Source organism: Delphinus delphis, chromosome X (assembly GCF_949987515.2).
Source record: "Delphinus delphis chromosome X, mDelDel1.2, whole genome shotgun sequence".
Taxonomy (NCBI): Eukaryota; Metazoa; Chordata; class Mammalia; order Artiodactyla; family Delphinidae; genus Delphinus; species Delphinus delphis.
In genome coordinates this window covers 18045454-18063833 of record NC_082704.1, presented here as the reverse complement: position 1 = coordinate 18063833, position 18380 = coordinate 18045454, and the positions used below count along the sequence as shown (strand labels likewise).

General features: G+C 51.9%; 1 protein-coding gene across 1 annotated transcript in view; it reads left to right on the top strand.

Annotated features, from left to right (window-relative positions):
- The window catches only part of BCORL1 (BCL6 corepressor like 1), a 58964-nt gene that overhangs the window by 33805 nt on the left and 6779 nt on the right, over nucleotides 1–18380 (top strand). The window contains exons 7-11 of the mRNA XM_060001955.1: nucleotides 1324–1713; nucleotides 5069–5292; nucleotides 9453–9674; nucleotides 11790–11956; nucleotides 12766–12911. Of these exons, the coding sequence (XP_059857938.1) occupies nucleotides 1324–1713; nucleotides 5069–5292; nucleotides 9453–9674; nucleotides 11790–11956; nucleotides 12766–12911 (1149 nt within the window). The remainder of the gene's footprint in view (nucleotides 1–1323; nucleotides 1714–5068; nucleotides 5293–9452; nucleotides 9675–11789; nucleotides 11957–12765; nucleotides 12912–18380) is intronic.

The following is an 18380-nucleotide window of genomic DNA, read 5'->3' as shown; positions in this document are numbered from 1 at the left end:
TTGATTCTTTGGAAATTGGTGATCCCTGTGTGATCTCTGTGGTGATTCGTGTTAACCAGAATATTAGATTAACTAGAACACTTCGTTCCCTGCCTAGTCTGTATAATGGAAAGTTTCCTGGATATTTGCTGTCTTTAAGCAGTCTGACTGACTGACTTGAAGCTTTGGTCAAGAGCCACTGCCACCCTGTTGGCCTCGAACCTTTTCTTTGTTTTTTGGCTGCACCGCTAGGCTTGTGGAATCTTAGTTCCCCAACCAGGGGTTGAACCTGCGCCCTTGGCGGTGAAAGCGCGGAGTCCTAACCACTGGACCACCAGGGAATTCCCTCGAACCATTTCTTTCTTCTGCTGGCCTCGCTTGGGTTTGGGGATTGTCGAGTTAATAGCCGGGCCTCGGGAGAAAGATGGTGGTATCTCAGAGCTGCTTCTGAGAAAGATGTCAGATCTCCTGGATCACTAAACCGGGCCAATTTAGGACTGTGTTTGTTGTTAGCAGAATTGAAGGCAGGCGTGGGAAGGAAAATGGCCTCTTGGCCGGGTGGCAGAGGAGGGTAGGAAAGGTCCCCTCATCCTGGGGTGGTGAGGAGAGGAGGGGGAAGTGCCTGCCCAACGGTGAGGAACAGCTGCAGTGGGGCAGGGGGTGGAGCTGGGGAGAAAGCTCCACCCCTGGACTCTTGGCTGCTCAGTAGGAGGTGGGGTCAATGACGGGAAGAGGGCGTGGCTGAGGAGCATTTGGGCGGGACTAACGCAGGCTGTGTCACAGGAAAGGGGCTCCTTCTTGCTTCACTCTTCCTGAGACTCTTTGGTGACAACTCTGCTTGCCCAGGGTGGCTCTGTCAGCAAGATTGGGGGGTCACATAGTGAGCACGGGCGGGAGCGTCATGTCAGTCTGCCCTCCCCCACCCCCTACTAAACCCTGTGGCCCTTTCCTGCCCCTCAGACAAGTCTTGGCACCTTATAAGCACTAAGTAAGAGTTTGTGGAATGAATGAAAGTGGCAGGGCAGCGTGGATGAGGAAGGGTGTGTGGTTTGGATACTTGATAGCTGTGTAATATATTGGACTCTGTAAAGCGCTTAAGGGTGAATTATCTCATTTGAGCCTCAGAACAGTCCTGTGAGGTCAGTAAGGCAGAGAACAGTATTCTCATTTTATAGACGAGGAGACAGAAGTGAAGGAACTTTCTGAGAGCATACAGCCAATAACTGGCAGAGCCTGAACTCGAACCCAGACCTTCAAACTCCTAATCCAGGGCACTTGCTTCGACACCGTACTCTTGGTCCTTTGAAGAGGTACCTGACCGTCCTCTGTACATCCCGTCCACAGGAAGCATCTGTAGCTCCTTTGCTGGCATGGCAGACAGTGACATGGGAAGCCAGGAAGTCTTCCCCACCGAGGAGGAAGAGGAGGTGACCCCCACCCCGGCCAAGCGTCGAAAGGTGAGAAAGACCCAACGGGACACCCAGTACCGCAGCCACCATGCCCAGGACAAGACCCTGCTGAGCCAGGGCCGCAGGCACCTGTGGCGAGCCCGAGAGATGCCCTGGAGGACAGAGGCTGCCCGGCAGATGTGGGACACCAACGAGGAGGAGGAGGAAGACGAGGAGGAGGGCCTGGTGAAGAGGAAGAAACGGAGACGGCAGAAGAGCCGAAAATACCAGACTGGGGAGTACCTGACTGAACAAGAAGAAGAGCAGCGGCGGAAAGGGAGAGCAGGTAAGGCCGGCCGGGGGCTGCTGCCCCAGGGAGCTGCTGCCCCCCGTCCCCAAACCACAGTGACTCTGGCTTCTGGGGACCCTCGGGCATCTTGGGTGTTCCCACCTCTGCCTCCTCTACGCCAGCCAAAGGCCTCTGCACCCAGAGAAACATGGTGCTATGAGCTCCAGCTGCCAGAGGGGGTCACTCAACTCCAGTCCCGAGGTCTTGGCTTGGGGTTGAGATTGAATGACATTGGACTGACCTACAGGTGAGCTGAGGACATGTAGCCCCGAGCTCTCCAATTTTTTATAAAAGTCTGGACCTGTGGGCAAGGCCACAGTGACGTCCTTGGTGTGGGACAACTCAATACCAGGGAGTTCTCTGGTTGGCTTGAGGGAGTCGGGTCTTTTGGGAGGTTGGGTTTTCTCTCCTAGAATCCTGGCTTCAAGAAGAAAGAGGGTATTGGCTGCCTTTCCTGGGATGCCTCCAGCCCCTAAACTAAAAAGAAGCACAATGGTTTCCTCAACCCAACAGAAGAACTTCAAGTAGAAGCGGGCACAACTTGGCTTTCTTAGTTAAAGCCACAAAGGTCATTAGGAGGCAGAGTGAAGCTTTCAGATGACATCATTTTTGTTGGACCTGCAGGCATCATTTTTGTTGGAAAAGCAGGCAGCCCAAGGAGAAAACACCAGGCTTTGTTTGGCCACGTTAGACGCTATAATATGTAATCATGGAGGCACAGACCGTCACCAAGGCTAATATCAGTTTGTTGGGCTAAGCGCTCTTCGGGCCCATTCCTATAGTGGATTTCTAGATGAGCAAAAAGCACGTCTCTGGGTTCAATGAGAACACCTCTGTCTCTCACTCTCTTTCTCTGACCTCTGCCCCTGAAACAACAATTCATTGGCCCCTATAATGTATTCATCCTGAGCTGCCGGTAAATATCTGCGGTCTCCATATTAGTGAAAACTGAATAACCACATGTGAGTGGGTAGTAGATTCTGGGTTTGCTATAATGCAAAGAAGGCTAAGCCTCATTTCCAGCTGTGTTTAAGTAGAGATATACACAATACCTATTCCCGCACTTAAGAGAGTGATCGAGCCAATTTTCATCAACCGTGTGAGAGCGTGGAGATGATTTTCCCAGTTCTCTGCCACAGCCATATGGATTGGTCAGGAGTGAGTTGTCAAGCAGTTGACCTCAGCCACTTGTGTTAGGATGAAGAGGAGCTTTTGTACCACCCAGTCTTCTCTAATGAGATCTGGTTTCCTAGAAGCTTGGAAGCTTCTTATGGAACTTATCGGCTTTTGGAACCAGAAGGACCTTCGAGATTACCTGGCCCAGTTTTCCACTCAATGCGGAGATCTCCACAGCACTCTTGACAGGTAGCCTCAACCACCTCCAGGAGTATGGGAACGCCACTCAGCAAGGCATCCTGCTTGTCGTGGAGGCAGCTCCGGCTGTTGGAAAGTAGATCATTCTCCCTCCATGTGTGTCTACGGGTTTTGAGTTGAGTTTGTTGGCTTTGGCCTGTGGTCTGGTCACCTTCCTCTAGATCTGATGGTGACTCTTCATGAAGGAATTGCCTGGCAAACATCTCTTTTCTCCGAAAGCTCTGATCCCTCCTATTGCTACCCCCTTTCAGGTTGACATCAGAGAGTCAGGCAGAGACCAAACTAAACAGGTCACTTTACTCCTGTCTGGGCCTCATGATCTTTCCTTTCGTCCTTGGCTTGGGTCTCTCTCTTCTTGATTTGCGGAGGGGATAGGAAGAGCAATACACCTGCTACCTTCACCCTCTGTTCCTTTCTGTGCTACTGTGAGGCTGCTCCACCACAGTTGAATAAACTCCACAGCCTGCCCTGCCCTGAGTACACAGGGAAGGGGCTGCTGCTTTTCCTGTGGCGTTGAATGCTGTAATATGGCTTCCCTGTGTTTCCTGAGGTCCTCACAAGGCACGGTTCTGTTCCTTCCTCTTTTGCCTCAGCCCAAACTTGTTGCATCAAAAGGCCTGGTTGAGAACGTGCTGGCTGGAAGTGCCATTAGAAGCCATCCAACACAGCAGTTCTTAGACAGACGTGGGGACCCACTAGTGGGTTGGAGCTAGTTGGGAGGAAGGGGTGGTACGGCAGCTGGCCTTCTAAGAGCTGTGCATAACCTGCAGACAGTTCCTCATGCTGTAATGATGGTTCCTACATCCGGATCTGCCCTTGGCAATTTCACACGTAAGAGCGCGTGCAAAGGTCAGGGGAGGCGAGTTGAGAACGCTTGGATCTTGCTCAACCCCTTCGTTTCACAACCTGGAGAAACTGAGGCTGAAGTCACTCACTTCACAGACATACTGATCTTTTGCCGTGTACTAGGCATGGTGGCCAGGCCTGTGGGGGAGATAAAGAACACACGGGCATGGCCCTACCTGAAGAGCTTACACTTAAATAATACGATAATGATACCTTACTCTTTATAACACTTTATAAGGGGTTATGTGGGTTTTATGCTCCCCATTTTCCAGACATGGAAACTGAGGCTCAGGGAGATTATGAGCTGCCCTCAGCAGTCACACAGCTAGTGGCCAAGTCATGTAACAGTAATGCTAAGAGATAAGGATAAACTCAATCTGTCCCCCTACCTCTGGAGTTCAGGACTGACCCTGTGGGATGAGGCTCTTGGTAATGGAGTTCCCAGCAGGCCTTTTTGAAGCTGGAATGTGCTCTGTTCAGTGAGCTATGGCTAGAATTAGAGATGTTGCCCAGTGTGTCCCAGTGACTTGATTTCCAGCCATGGAGGGCAGCAGGTTTCTGTGATTGCCCACCAGTTAAGTCGGCCCATGGCAGCTTCTGGTTTCAGGGAGTTTCTGTGGCTTTGATCTTTGTGTGCTTGGAGAGAGACCAACAGGGCAGTCAGGCGGGTAGAGCTGAGGCTACGAAGGAAGCCTTCTACCATTTACTCCCCACCCCAGTATACTTCACATTTCACTTCAGCAGAGCTGCTAAATTTGTTTTCGTATTAGAGTGGAAAAAAAGACAAAGTGGGGAAAAGCTGAAAAGAAAGTTCTGATTTGCTCTGGGCTATGGGGAAATCCTTTTAAAATTACCCTCATCTTAGGGACAGCCAGATGGGCCACCCGCTGCTAGCAGGGCTGGGAGTTGTCTCCTGCGTGTAGAAGAGGGACTTTGATGCGGAAGCACAGTGTCCATTCGAGAAGCATTTAGTGGAATAGTCAGCACCGTGCCAGATATGGGTAGCGAATAGTTACACAACTTTGTACTGAGGTTCTAATCCCCAAAGTCCTCTGATTCAGCTTAGAGGAAGGCGTTGCTTTTCTGTGTTCCATTTCCCTGACATCCATTCTTTCCTGTTTCTTGCCTTTAGATTTAAAGGCCCGTAAGCAGAAGACTTCCTCCCAAAGTTCGGAGCACCGCCTCAGGAACAGGAACCTTCTCTTGCCCAACAAAGCCCAGGGGATTTCGGATTCACCAAATGGTTTCCTCCCAAATAACCTAGAGGAGCCAGCCTGCCTTGAAAATTCAGAAAAGCCATCAGGAAAACGAAAGTGCAAGACCAAGCACATGACGACGGTCTCAGAAGAGGCAAAGGTACATTACCAGCCAGGGGAGCTGTAGAGGAGGGGCATTGTGGCGGCCGGGGCCGGGCTAGGGTGGCACATTTTCCAGGCAGGCTCCTCAGTCGACAGTCTTCCGAGTGAGTGAGTACACCGTGGGGAGGGGGGGGATCAAATTAACCCATATTTATTAAAATATTTTAAACTAGTTCTAGAAGGGTTGGGGTATGGATTTGAAGAATGGGAACTAAAGTTAGAGCTGACAAGAAGCATCTGCAAACTATGGGGTTTGGCCCATGATGGCTTTTCCTTGACAATCCTTGAATCTCCTTTGAGTCAGGGAAGAGCTAAAGAATATGGCAGGATGTTACCCTGAATAGCTTGTTAACATCCAATCAAGAAGCTTTTGTATGGGCTTAACTCACTGGAAACCGATCAGGGAGCTTTCTGAGTCAATCAAGGTAGAAAACAACTTACAGAAGCAAGGATGTTGATGTCCAGACAAAGGTTGCCTAAGGGTGGGGCTGAAGGAATTCTTCCACTTGGGCCGGTCATAGGTGTACTTCCCCAACCCCACTCCTCAGTTCCTTTGCTTGTCATGGAAGCAGAGGAGCAGGTAAGTGGGCGCTCACCGATCAATAGCTAGGCAAGCGTTCTAGAACCCCTGTGCAAAATTGACGTCTCTTTTGGGTCTGATGTTCATGGCACTGGTGTTGAGTTCCGCATTGCACAGTTCAAAAAAAAATGACACCGTCCTTATCCTGGGTGAGCTGTACATTTGAGAGGAGTGAGGTTCAGGTTCAAATGTTTACCTGTAATATGTGTTTGTCATGACAACTAAAAAAACGGTCATATTGGGCTTGTTTTGGTGGTTGTGATCCTTATGGTTCTCTCCAGCTCCAGAGCAGGGATCCCTGTGTGGCACTGGCAAAAGGTAGGAGACCCAAGTGCTTGAGTCTCCCCTCCTTTCCCCTTCCTTCTTCTGGAATCTGGTTCCAGCTCAAACAAAGTACTCAAGCCTATTTCTTCATCTTTAAAAATGGAGATGATACTTCATGTCCTTTCCATCTCAAGAGGGTGCTTGGGGGAAGAAAGGAGGCAACGGATGTGAAGGGCTTTGAGAACAGTAAAGTGCTCTCTCTGAGGCTGGTGTACATCCTCGAGCTTCAGGCCGAGGTAAGAACGAGGGGACAGAGGCTCGGAGAGGCAAGGTAGCAGTGCCAGTTCCCTGGGACCTAGGGGAAGGAGAAGGGGAAGGAAGGAGGGGGCCTAGGAAGGAGAGGGGAAGTCTGGTCTGTGCCGGGTGCTCTGCTTGCATGATTGCTCTTAATTCCCACAGTAGCTGTCCTCATTCTATGGTGAGGAAACTGAGGCTTGGGGAGGTTAGGGGACTTGTTCGAGGTTACTCGGTGACCCGAGTGAGAGACTTGGGGTGTGAGGCCGGCCTGGCTGCCCCTGGCGCACGCCCCCCACTCTTTGCCTATGTCTCCACCCTGTGGATAGGTGGCTTCTGTCTATCCGGGGGACACTGGGGGAGGGGGCAGCTGGGCAGGGAGACACTGCAACCCTGAGCAGCTCTGGCGAAAGCTGGGCGTCCCCCTCCCCTGCTCTTCCCCACACGCTCAGATGACCCCGTCCCACGCAAAGGTGACCAGCCGCCTCGCGTTCAGCAGCACGCGCTGATGCCTCTGTCTGGTTATTCTGCCTGGCGGTGTGCCCACCGAAGTGTTCTCCCAGAGAGGTTTTCTCCCTTCACAGGGCCTCCCTTTCTCCCTCCCACCTTTCTTTCTCTCCTAGTCACCACCACCTGCTCCAGTTGCCCCCATGGCACAGTGCTTTGTAGTGGGAAGCAAGGTGGTGGGAGGGCGGGGGACGCACCTGCAACACTAAAGCTGGGGCATCGGCCAAAGGCTTCTTCCCGCAGGGGCTCCGAGCCAGGGAGGAAGGGGGGAGGGGGAGGTGGTCCCCATTTGCTGTTGCTCCTCCCTCAGGCAGCCTCCCTTGTCTCTGGCAGCCTCCCTTGTCTCTGGCAGCTCTGGCGCCTAGAAGGAGAGTCACCCTTTGGCTCCTGGCTTGGCTTAGCAAAAACCTGGGTACTTTACCCAGCATCCTCCAGTATCACCATAATGCACCTCTATCCTCCCGGCAATAAAGCAGCATTCTACACTCATAGCCGGTGCCTTCCTGCCAGCTGTCGTACCTCTCTGCCCTTCTGGGATGTGGACGTATAGCAGCTCTTGTCTTGGGATTTACCAGAGGAAACAAATGCCCTGGGACCTTGTCTTTTCCCTGCTGCCATTCCTTTCCTGGCTTCGTGTCTTTCTAGGCAACTCTTCTGGCTGCCCAGGGCTCTATATATAGCTGCCTTGGATCAAGTCAACAAATGCTTGTTGCAGCGATGTGCCCAACCCCGAGTTAAGTGCTGTAAGGAACAAAAGGGAAGATGAAAATGTGAACCCTGACCCCGGGGAGCTTCAAACGTAGCAGGGGAGGCCAGACTTGTCTGTGAGACAACCAGAGGAAATTGACAGTCAGACATAAGGCATTGGATTATGTGATTCAGACTAGGTGTTCTGGGTGTTGCAGAGAAAGAGGGCAGTGGGGACCAGAGTGTTGTAGAATGTTGTAGAAGACACAGGATTTAAGTGAGACTTTGATGCTCTGAGGGACTTGGGGAAGTGTGATGTATTAGTTATCTGTTGCAGTGCAACAAACTACCCTAAGATTTAGCAGCTTAGCCCAACAATAAACATGTATTATCTCGTACACTTTCTGGGAGTCAGGAATTCAGGAGCAGCTTCGCTGTGTCTGGTTTGGGGTCTCCCATGCCTGAAGTTGCAGTCATGGTGTCAGCCAGGGCTCCATTCATCTGAAGGCTTGACTGGGGCTGGAGGATCTGCTTCTAGAGTGGCTCCCTCACATGGTGGCAAGTTGATGCTTGTTGTTGGCAGGAGGCCTCCTTTGCTTGCCCCGTGGGCCTCTCTAAAGGGATGCTTGAGTGTCCTCATGACTTGGCAGCTGGCTTCCTCCAGAACGAGTGATCCAAAAGAGAGCAAAGCAGAAGCAACATTGTCTTTTAGGACCTAGCCTTGGAAGTCACACACCGTCCTCTCTGCCTTCTCCTGTTGGCTACACAGATCAGTCCTCTCCAGTGCAGAAGGGGGCTACACAAGAGCATGAATTTCAGGAGGTGGGGATCATCAGGGACCATCTTAAAAGTCTGATGAGGGTACATTCTTGTCCTCGGGCCCCCCAATGATTCATACCCTTCCACATGCAAGTCATACCCTCCTCTCCCAAGGCCCCCCCCAAAGTCTTGTCCACTTATGGTATCAACTCCAGGTTTCGAATCTCATCATCTAACTTAGGTCCAGGTGCAGATGAGGCGCCTTGGGTCTGGTTCCTCTAGTACAGCTCCTCGAACACAGTTCCTCCCCATCTGAAGTCCCCTCCCTTCATCTGAAAGAGACAAGTTACCTGCCCCTATAGACTCACTAAACAGTGCTGGGCCAGGCATGGGAACTTTCTCTAGACATTCCAGTTCAAGATGGGAGGATAAAGGAGACATGCAGGGGTCATTCATGAGGAAAGGACACTAACGTTTTGTGAGCACCCACCTTGGGCATTGTTCTGGAGCTGCTCTAGTTCATTATCTCAAAGACCCCGCAAGGGAAAAAGTGAGGCTCCGAGAGGTTGGGTCTTGCCCCAGGTCTTGTATCTAGTGGCTGGCAGAGGCAGGATTCAAAAGCCGGTCTGTCTGCTTCGTGGGCTTGATCGCTTTCCACCAGCCCAGCGGGGCGTGAGTGTGATCGGGGACACAGTGTGATGAGAGGTGGGAAAAGCCTGGTGAGGGCTGGATGTGGGGGAAAGGTTTTTGCAACACGAGTGAAGGCTTCCACAGCCGTGCCTCTTTAGTCAAAGCTAGCTGTCTCCACTTCTCTTTACTCTGAGAGTTTGCTCCCACTTATTTATCGAGATGACTTGTAAAAACCGCAATAAACGGGGACCGAGGCAGGTAAAGACGGCATGCAGAGTGCTTGAGAGAGGCTGGGATGTCTCCTCAACCTGTGCTTTCCAATCCCATCATTATTCCTTGGTTTCTGGGGTTGAGGACTTGAGCCCCTTAACATCTGCTCACCAGGTAGAAATGAGTGAGGACCTGTGCTGATCTAGGACTGCGTCTCTGCTTTCCAGGGCAAAGGGCGTTGGAGCCAGCAGAAGACACGATCTCCCAAATCTCCCACCCTAGCGAAACCCACAGAGCCATGCACGCCCTCCAAGTCCCGAAGTGCTGGCCCAGAGGAGGCCTCCGAGTCACCCGCAGCCCGGCAGATCCCCCCAGAGGCTCGTCGGCTCATAGTGAACAAAAATGCTGGCGAGACCCTCCTGCAGCGGGCGGCCCGTCTTGGCTATAAGGTAAGGAGCACCCCCCCCAGCCACAGGATGCCATTGCCCGAGCATCTGTGGAGAAGCTTCTCCCCATTGGCTCTTCTGTGGCCTGGGCAAGGCTTGGTTTGGGGCTTGAGCCCAGGCTGGCCTCCTCCTACTGCGCAGACGGCCTCTGGGGCCGCCTTGACCCTGGCGTGGTGTGTGGGAACGCAAACCCTTTTGAAAGGCAATTTAGGATGAACAGAATTGAAATGGTAACACAGTATCATCCAGTACATTCCTAGGCCAGAAATGGGATTTGGGGGTTTTTATGTCGTCTTGAATTTCCCTGTGCCGTGGCTCCCCCACTCAGAGAGGGACAGGGGTGATCATCGCTCACTCTTTACGTCCCTCTCCAGCTTCCCCTCGTTTTGGCTTCTGGTAGTGGGGGAGTCAGGAGTACATTGGAGGGGCAGAGATGAGCTCACCCCACCTCATGCTACTTCCCTATGGATCGAAAAGAAATTAGGAAAGGAAGCTGGTGTTTATTTTGTCGTGTTGAGTTCTCATTACATCGTGTCCTTTCATCTTCACCGTAAGCCTATGGCAGTAGGTTTTATTAACCCCATTTTATAGGTGAGAAAATCAGGGGTTAGCACTGTTAAGTGATACATCCACAATCACTCAGCTACTACGTACATGTGAGTCTGAATTCACACCAAAGTCTTTTTGATTCCCAAATGCCAGGGTAGGGGTAGAAGCCTGACTCATTTGCCATCATGCAGTTACCTGGTTGGACATTTTTGTTGATATGAGCTCCTTGACCATGTGCCTTTGCCCGCCACACCAATTATTTCCCCAGGATTTGCTCTGAAGGGTGGAGCTGCTGGGCTTCAGAGTAGGCCCTCTTTTCTTTTCAGGCTTCCGACACCCATAACTGACTCATTTAAAGACAGCTGCACTCCCAGCCAGCCTGGTTGGCATGGGAGAGCCGCTTTGACAGTGTCTTACTGGCAAACCACGTATCTGTCTCGAGCACCTCATGTGGGGGCCTGGGTAGCTGCCAAGGGAGATCGAAAGAAAAAATGATGACCAACGCTTGCCCTTTAAGTGAACTTCTTTTACCTGGGGCCAAACCAGCCAACAGGAAACCACAGGCCAACCAATCAGGATGGGGCAAGAGCAAGTTGGACAGCCTGTCATGGGAGGGAGGGAGGGAGGAGTAGTCTGATGCCTGGAGGAAGAGGCAACATCTGCACTGATGAGGAGGGTAGGGGGCCTTGTGGTCCCCTGGGTAGAGGCAGCGGGCACACGCAGGCTTGCGCGCTCGCTAGCTCTAGCCAGCCAGCCAGCCAGTGAGCTAGCTGTCAGTCAGGACGGCTGAGTCCCATCTCACCAGGCCCTGGGCGAGCTGATGAGAGGCCCCTGGTAGCTGCTGTCAGCCTCTTTCCCTCAGAAGAGGGGCTGCCTCTCCCCTCCCCGTCAGCGTATTAACCAGCTTCATCCTAGACTAGCTAGGCAGCTTCTAGGCCTGGAGTCCCGCTTCTGGTCCTGTCGTCTCAGCCCAGGGAAGCTAATCACTACTATGCATGAGTGACCTTACTGGCTTATCCTTGGAACAGTCTTGATTTGAGGGGAGGCCTGGAATTGACTGCCCAGGGATAAACATCCAGCGATAGTACTTAAAACAATTAAAACCAGCATCCAGGGATAGTACTTAAACCAATTCTTTCTTCCTTGTTCTCAAATTACTGCCAGGGGCTGTGCTTGCCAGCACATGTCTCATTTCTTTGGTCTGGGGCTGTCTCAAAAAGCCCCAGACTACAGAAAGAGTGCTCAGACACTTGAGGCCTGAGGGTTTAAGCTCTGGGTGGGCAGGTGAGCCTCTCTGAGGGCCTCAGCCAGCAAACCACACCCAGACGAGTGTTCTCGGTCATTAGAACTGCCTCCCCGTGGCTGAGGACACGGCCGGAAGTTGAGCCGCTGGCGATGGCACCTCAGGACTGATTTTGTTGGCAAAAGATTTTGAGATTTGCCTGTCAGTCTCTGGACTAAAGAGCAGGTTCTGAGACTCTTTGGACAGTTGGAGAGCTTCAGACCTAACTAGGGTGATTTCCAGAGTTTGGCCTCTGTTTGCTCACGGCGCTCTCCCTGTTCCCACAGGACGTTGTTCTCTACTGCCTCCAGAAAGACAGTGAAGATGTGAATCACCGTGACAACGCTGGCTACACGGCCCTGCACGAGGCCTGCTCCCGGGGCTGGACTGACATCCTGAACATCCTGCTGGAGCACGGTGCCAACGTAAACTGCAGCGCGCAGGACGGCACGAGGCAAGAAGGCTGCTCCCCTTACCCCCCGCCGCCTCCCAACTCCCCGCTCAGCCCCTCCCTCAAGAGAACCTGCCCCAGTTCGGACCGGTTTAGGGCAAGGCTGGATGAGTTCCTGCTGGCCAGTCCACGTTGGTCACTGAGGGGAGGCTGGTGTTGTCTAGGGATCATCCTGTGCACCTGTCTCAGGCAGAATCTCGAGCTTTAGGAATGGGAGGTTGACCTTAGGGTAACATCCCAGATTTGATTCTTGAGTTGATCTCTGTATATACTTAAAAAAAAAAAAAAGACACCTGCCATTGTCTTAAAGAAATTGCACCCATTCTCCTGTGCTCTATTCGAGGGCCTACTTCCTGAGTGAAACTGACACAAGTTGCATACCGAGTGGGGGGACTTGGGTCAGAGGGTGTAGGCTCCGCTTGGCCACCGGCCTGGTGTGTGGAGCAGCCCTGCTCATCCCTGCTCTGGGGCAATCATCTGGGTTTTTCCATTCATATCCCCCAGCATCTGCTCTAAGTTTATCCTCAGTCAGGGACCTGTTCTCTCCTGAGCTCCAGAGCTAACAGCGGAGCTCCGTTGTGCCACGGGGACTGTCCCGTCATGGTGGGGGAAAGATAAGAGAGAGAAATGGGAGGGAGGAGAAAGGTAGGGATAGAGGACAGTGCAGGCCAGCAAGTGGTTCCCCTGCCCTAAGTCTTACCCACGTTACACTGGGGTCAGCTCAGTTTGCTTTCCCTGATGAGGTGGCCTGAGGCCTAGACACCCAGGTTCCCACTTGGGCCCTGCTGTTCTCACCCTGTATCACCTCGCAGGCCAGTTCATGATGCGGTGGTCAACGACAACCTGGAAACCATCTGGCTCTTGCTGTCCTACGGGGCGGACCCCACGCTGGCCACCTACTCGGGACAGACGGCCATGAAGCTGGCCAGTAGCGACACCATGAAGCGCTTTCTGAGTGGTGAGTACGACCCAGACTCAAAACCTCGTTCCTGGGGCTGGCCTCTGATCCCTGAGCTCCCGAGATGCCCTTCATCTTCCTCCATCTCAAGCACCTCCTGTGAGGGGTGTCAGCCCTCTTCACGGGCTTTCCTTCTGGTGGCTCAGAAATCTCTGTGAACTTTAAAAAGTCAGAAGGTCGCTTCCTCTTGTCCCTGTGCTTTGAGCGTCCACGTCACACGCATCCTCTTCAGGGCCCTGGTAGCCCGCGGGGACCCATTTCCCCGTTTGGTATGTGGGGAGGCCTCCCTGTGGACAGCAGCCCCACTAGTAGATTTAGTTGGGGGCAAAATGTGTGGACTTGTGCTTTGAATGCTATGTCGGTTGCAAAGAAGTGACACTTAACATTTTGCTTTTGTTTTTGCACTTTGTATTTTCTCCCTGTTGGTGGTCAAAGTCCAACCCTTGGGACCCCTCCGATACTTTATTCCTGACACTCTGTGGTAACTCTGATGTTCCCTCTGCATCCTCCTGTTCCTTTCTCTTCCTCCCTCACCTGCCCCCTCTGGAAAAGTAGTGTTAAGGCCCATGGCAAGGGCCACAAGCCAACTTGCCTTTATTTTCTTATTAGCGGATGACAGCTGTTTGTCTGCAGTTAGATAGCTCTGGCGAGTTGGGCAGCAGGGCGGAGGGAAGGAGGGAAGTCTAGCTTGGGCATGCTCAGTGGGAATCTCCTCAGACTTGACCTCCGAATGAAGGAACCCCGCCTCCTTCGTGACATCACAGCTTGGCCCTTGCGCTAGCAGTGACTTCTTCAGGCTGCCTGAGCGGCACTTGGTCAGATGGAGCAGCTGGGAGTTGTGTCGCTGATCCTCCTCGGAGGCTTCAGTGTTTGTGGTTCAGCGCCTCTCACCTGGAAGCCCACAGGGTCAAGGATTTGCCCGAGGCTGCTCCCTCTCTCCTGGGCTGTGGCCTCAGCCCCGAACTCTCCCCCCATGCCCCCACGCCCCCCCCCACGCCTCCCCCAATACAGTCCTGGGCTCCCAATCAGGGGCTCATTTGTTTATTGAACAAAGGTTAACTAGGTGGCTGATGATGGAGGAAGAAACAAAGGAACCTGAGCTAAAGGTCCCCATGGAAGAAGGACTAGGTGGGAATTGCCTTCTAGGTACTAATGAAAGCTGGAGGGGGAGCGATAGGAGGCCGCTGAGGGAGCCCTTGACTCCTGCTCAGCCAGCCCCCAGCCAGTCCGCAGCCAGACCAACTCATCCCTGTGGGCCCCCCACTGTGTGCAGGCCTCCCGCCCCCAGCAGGACCCAGCCTCTCTGGCTGGAGCAGGACTGCCTCTTCCCTCTGCCGGCTCTGGGGTCCCAGGCCCCTGTCTGTGAGGGGTGGAGCCCCTTGGGGATGCTCCTTCAGGCATTTGTTCTGGGCCACTGAGGACTCTTGTTCACTTTAGCTGGACCATCACCGGGGCTTGGGGCAAGCCACCCTCTGTGGCCTCTTCCTGCATCCCACGCACCGCACGCACTCTCCTCCACGCGCACGCATGTTGTCTGCACTCCACACAATTCCCAGGAAAAGCTGCCACACGGGACCATCCAGAGCATCTCAACATGATAAAAGCACTGCACGAAGCTCTCCTTTGATCAGCAGGTCTCATCTAGGGGTGTCTTTGGGCTAGAGACTGCCCTCCTGAGGGCTTGGGGCCCTCTGGGTCCAAATAAAGCTGTCTCTGACCACAGTTGTAAGCAAAGTCTTTTCTTCCCGGACCCCTTCTCCAAAATCCCCAAGGAGTTTGAATGTTGAAACCATTTTAAGTAGTTACAAAATTAGAAATGAACACGTTTTTCTCTCTTCTTCTCATGTCTGTTAACTAATCCCAACTACTAGAAAGCCTTTTGATGCCTCCTTAAACTAACTTGGATGCTAGTCTGTGTTGCAGACGCAAGAAAAGACTTTTCTTAATTGTGGCACTTCCTAGCCTGTCCAGGCTGAGCACCTTCATTCAAATCTTGACATTGTTTCTCAACTTTATGGGCATGGAGCTATAACTTCATAGTGGGAGCCAGGAGCTGAAAGGAGTGTTAAAACTGGGCCACCTCTTTTCCATGCAAATACTGAGTGCCGATTGAAGACAGAGCTCTGATTGGCTGTTAGGGAAAGTGCTCAATCTGGCTAGGACCTTGGCAGCCGGGGGAGGCAGGCACCGGGAGGAGGGACTTGAGGCCAAAGGCTGTTTTGGGGGGGAAGAGAAGTATTACTCAGGGCCTTTTTTAAAAAAGAATAAATAAATTTATTTCTTTATTTCTGGCTGCGTTGGGTCTTCGTTGCTGCGCGCGGGCTTTCTCTAGTTGCGGCGAGCAGGGGCTACTCTTTGCTGTGGTGCGCGGGCTTCTCATTGCGGTGGCTTCTCTTGTTGCAGAGCACGGGCTCTAGGCGCACGGGCTTAGCTGCTCCGCGGCATGTGGGATCTTCCAGGACCAGGGCTCGAACTCGTGTCCCCTGCATTGGCAGGCGGATTCTTAACCAGTGCGCAACCAGGGAAGTCCCCCCCCACCGCCTTTTTTTTTTAATTGAGAAACTCACCTAACAGGACCATTTTGAAGTGAACAATTCAGTGGCATTTTGTACATTCACGATGTTGTGCAACCATCACCAGGAGCTTTTTGATTCCTTGAACCGGGTATTTCTCTTTTTTCATCTCCATAGCTCTCCCCTGCCCCAAATCTCAAGGAACCACTGGGTAGAGTGGCTGCAGGAAGCACCACGAGGTTGAGGGTTAGGGAGGCCCCTACACCTAGATGCCTCCGTGTGGACTTCCGGGTTTCTTTTTACCTTGCCTGTCTGGCCGACGTAGTTAAGAAGCTTTTTGCTTTTCATCCCCAAGCATTTGCCTGACCAAATTCTCCATAGATTAACTGTCTTCTTCCTCCCCTAGTGGAGATCCCACTGGGCAGCAAATGAAGGCGAGTCCCTGTAGGGTGTAAAGGGCGGAAACGGCGAGCCAGAGAGATTCTCAGGGTTGTGCCCCATGTAGAGCATCCTCATTTTGTACAAGTCCCCTGTTCTGGAAAAGTCTGGGAATCAAATCCTCTTTTAAATATAAAGGGATGGTATCCTGTAGTGAATTCTTCTGTAAAGCAGAAGACGCTGGTAATTCGTGTGGGTTGAAAATGTGAACTTTCCTACATTGGCTTGGCCTAACACTGTCTGGAGGTCAGACAGTGAACCTTTTCTCTCTCGTCCTTGGGCTCGGAACACCAAGCCATCCAAACCTTCTGAGAGGCCTTTGGAAGACCTCCTCCTTGGGCCAGATTACAGGCAGGCATGTGACTGATTTCCCTTTGACCCTTTGAAGAAAAGAATAATATCCAACCTACCCAAGGGAAAACAGACTCGTTTTTCGTCCTCTGTCAGAAAGAATGTGGGAGCTGGGGGGAATTGTTGCAGTTTGGGTTGGGGCATTGGAGGAAGTATCAGGACTGCTTTTCCTTCCACTGATGAAAGGGTTAGCCATTTACCACTTGAGGTCACTGAATCACAGGTTTTTGTTTTTCCTGCCAGAGACCTCAGCCATATGACCCCATGTCGAAGACTGCTTGTTTTTTGTTTTTCTCTCCTTTCATGTCCCTCAGCTGGTGACTTGGTTGGAGGTGATGGGGAGGGGTACGATGGGACCCTGGGACATAGAGAAACTCTGATTGCCAGGGTCACAGCTCACATTGAGTACTTTAAAAAAATTTTTTTTTATCAAGGCAAAATTCACATAACATAAAAATAACCATTTAAAAGTGAACAATTCAGTGGCGTTTAGTGTGTTCACAGTGTTGTACAACCACTACCTCTATCGAGCTCCAAAACATTTTCATCTCCCCAAAATGAAGCCCCATACCCATTAAGCAGTTGCTCTCTACTCCCACGCCACCCCCCAGCCCCCTGGCAACCACCTGTCTACTTTGTCTCTGTGGATTTGCCCATTCTGGACATTTCATAGAAATGGGATCATACAGTATGGGGCCTTTTGAGTCTTACTTCTTTCACGTAGCGTCATGTTTTCAAGGTCTGTCCACGTAGTGGCATGTTTTTAAGGCTGAATGATATCCACTCGTATGGACAGATCACATTTTCTCTTATCCATTCATCAGCTGACGGACATTTGGGTTGTGGCCACCTTTCGGCAATTGTGCCTAGTGCTGCTGTGAACACGCGTGAACAAGTATTTGTTTGATTCAGTATTTGTTTGTTTTCAATTATTTGGGGTATATACCTAGGAGCGGGATTGCTGGGCTGAGGGTTCTTTTTGAAGGCAAGGAAAGCGGAAAGAACTGAAAGTTAAGGGGAAGGCAAGGGAGAATCAGGGAAAAGGAGTCACTCCTCATCCTGATTGTACGAGAAGACGTGTGAGGAAACGTGCCTCAAAGCTGCCCCGTCAAGCAGACCTTGATGGTTCCTCTTGTATGCCACTCGTGGGCCTGTTCCGACTTTGGCATCTTTGCCTGTGCCAGTTAACTTTGGGCTGTCTCAAAAAGGCAAATTCACCTGCAAATGACAAAGATCTGTCGCCAGCGAGGAAAATTAGAGGAGTGTGCCGGGGTCTCTGAAGGCAGCTCCAAGAGAAGAGCCCCAGGAATGTGGTGAGCGAGGGCTGCTCTGATGGAGTCCTCGTGTGACCTGTGTGGGGGACAGCAGTCACTTGAATGCATATGTTCCGGACCCAGGCTGAGTAAGCACATGACTTTAGAGTCTCGCCTTATAGTAATTTCTGCCCCGCCGCCCACTTTTTTCCCCATGTGTTTATTATGCTCTTACTGTGTGCCAGGAACCTGGGCTTTGGTACCAGGGAGACAGTGATGAACAGGACAGACGTGGGCCCTGCCTTTAGGGAACTTACGATCTCATTCCTTTATCTTCCGGGACACCTAGCACAGGGCTAGGCACAGAATAGACACCTACCTGACAGAGGCCTTTGGAAGGAATTACTTCTAACTCCCAAATGGCACACGGTACAGAAGAGGAAATAAGCTGGCAGCCGTGACCTCAGAGTTTTTTCATAGAATGCACAAAAGATCTAATGTACATGACGATAGGTTTTCCCCTCCGGCTGCTCAGCCATTACTTGAATGCTTCTCTCTGACTGCCTTTTCCTCTCGGAAGAAACCCTTCATCTCCTAGAAGGTTGCTAAAAAACGATTTCTTTCAGTAGCTCACAACAACTGATGGGCATTTTGCTGATAGAATGTGTGACCCAAAGGGAAGGTATATTGGACCGTGGCGGTGCCTTCCATCCGGGAAGCTTAGCTCTGCTCCTTTAAGAGTGGCTGCCAGCTTCCTCCTGGGATTTGGTTTTCAGGGGGCACCCTCACCTCACCTGTGCCCTTTGGACTCTCTCCTGTCCTGTTGCCCAGGTGTCACAGCTAAATCAGCTTGTCAACTGTACTACGTGGCATATTGGCAACCACTGGGCCATGTGCCCACAGATGACACAGTT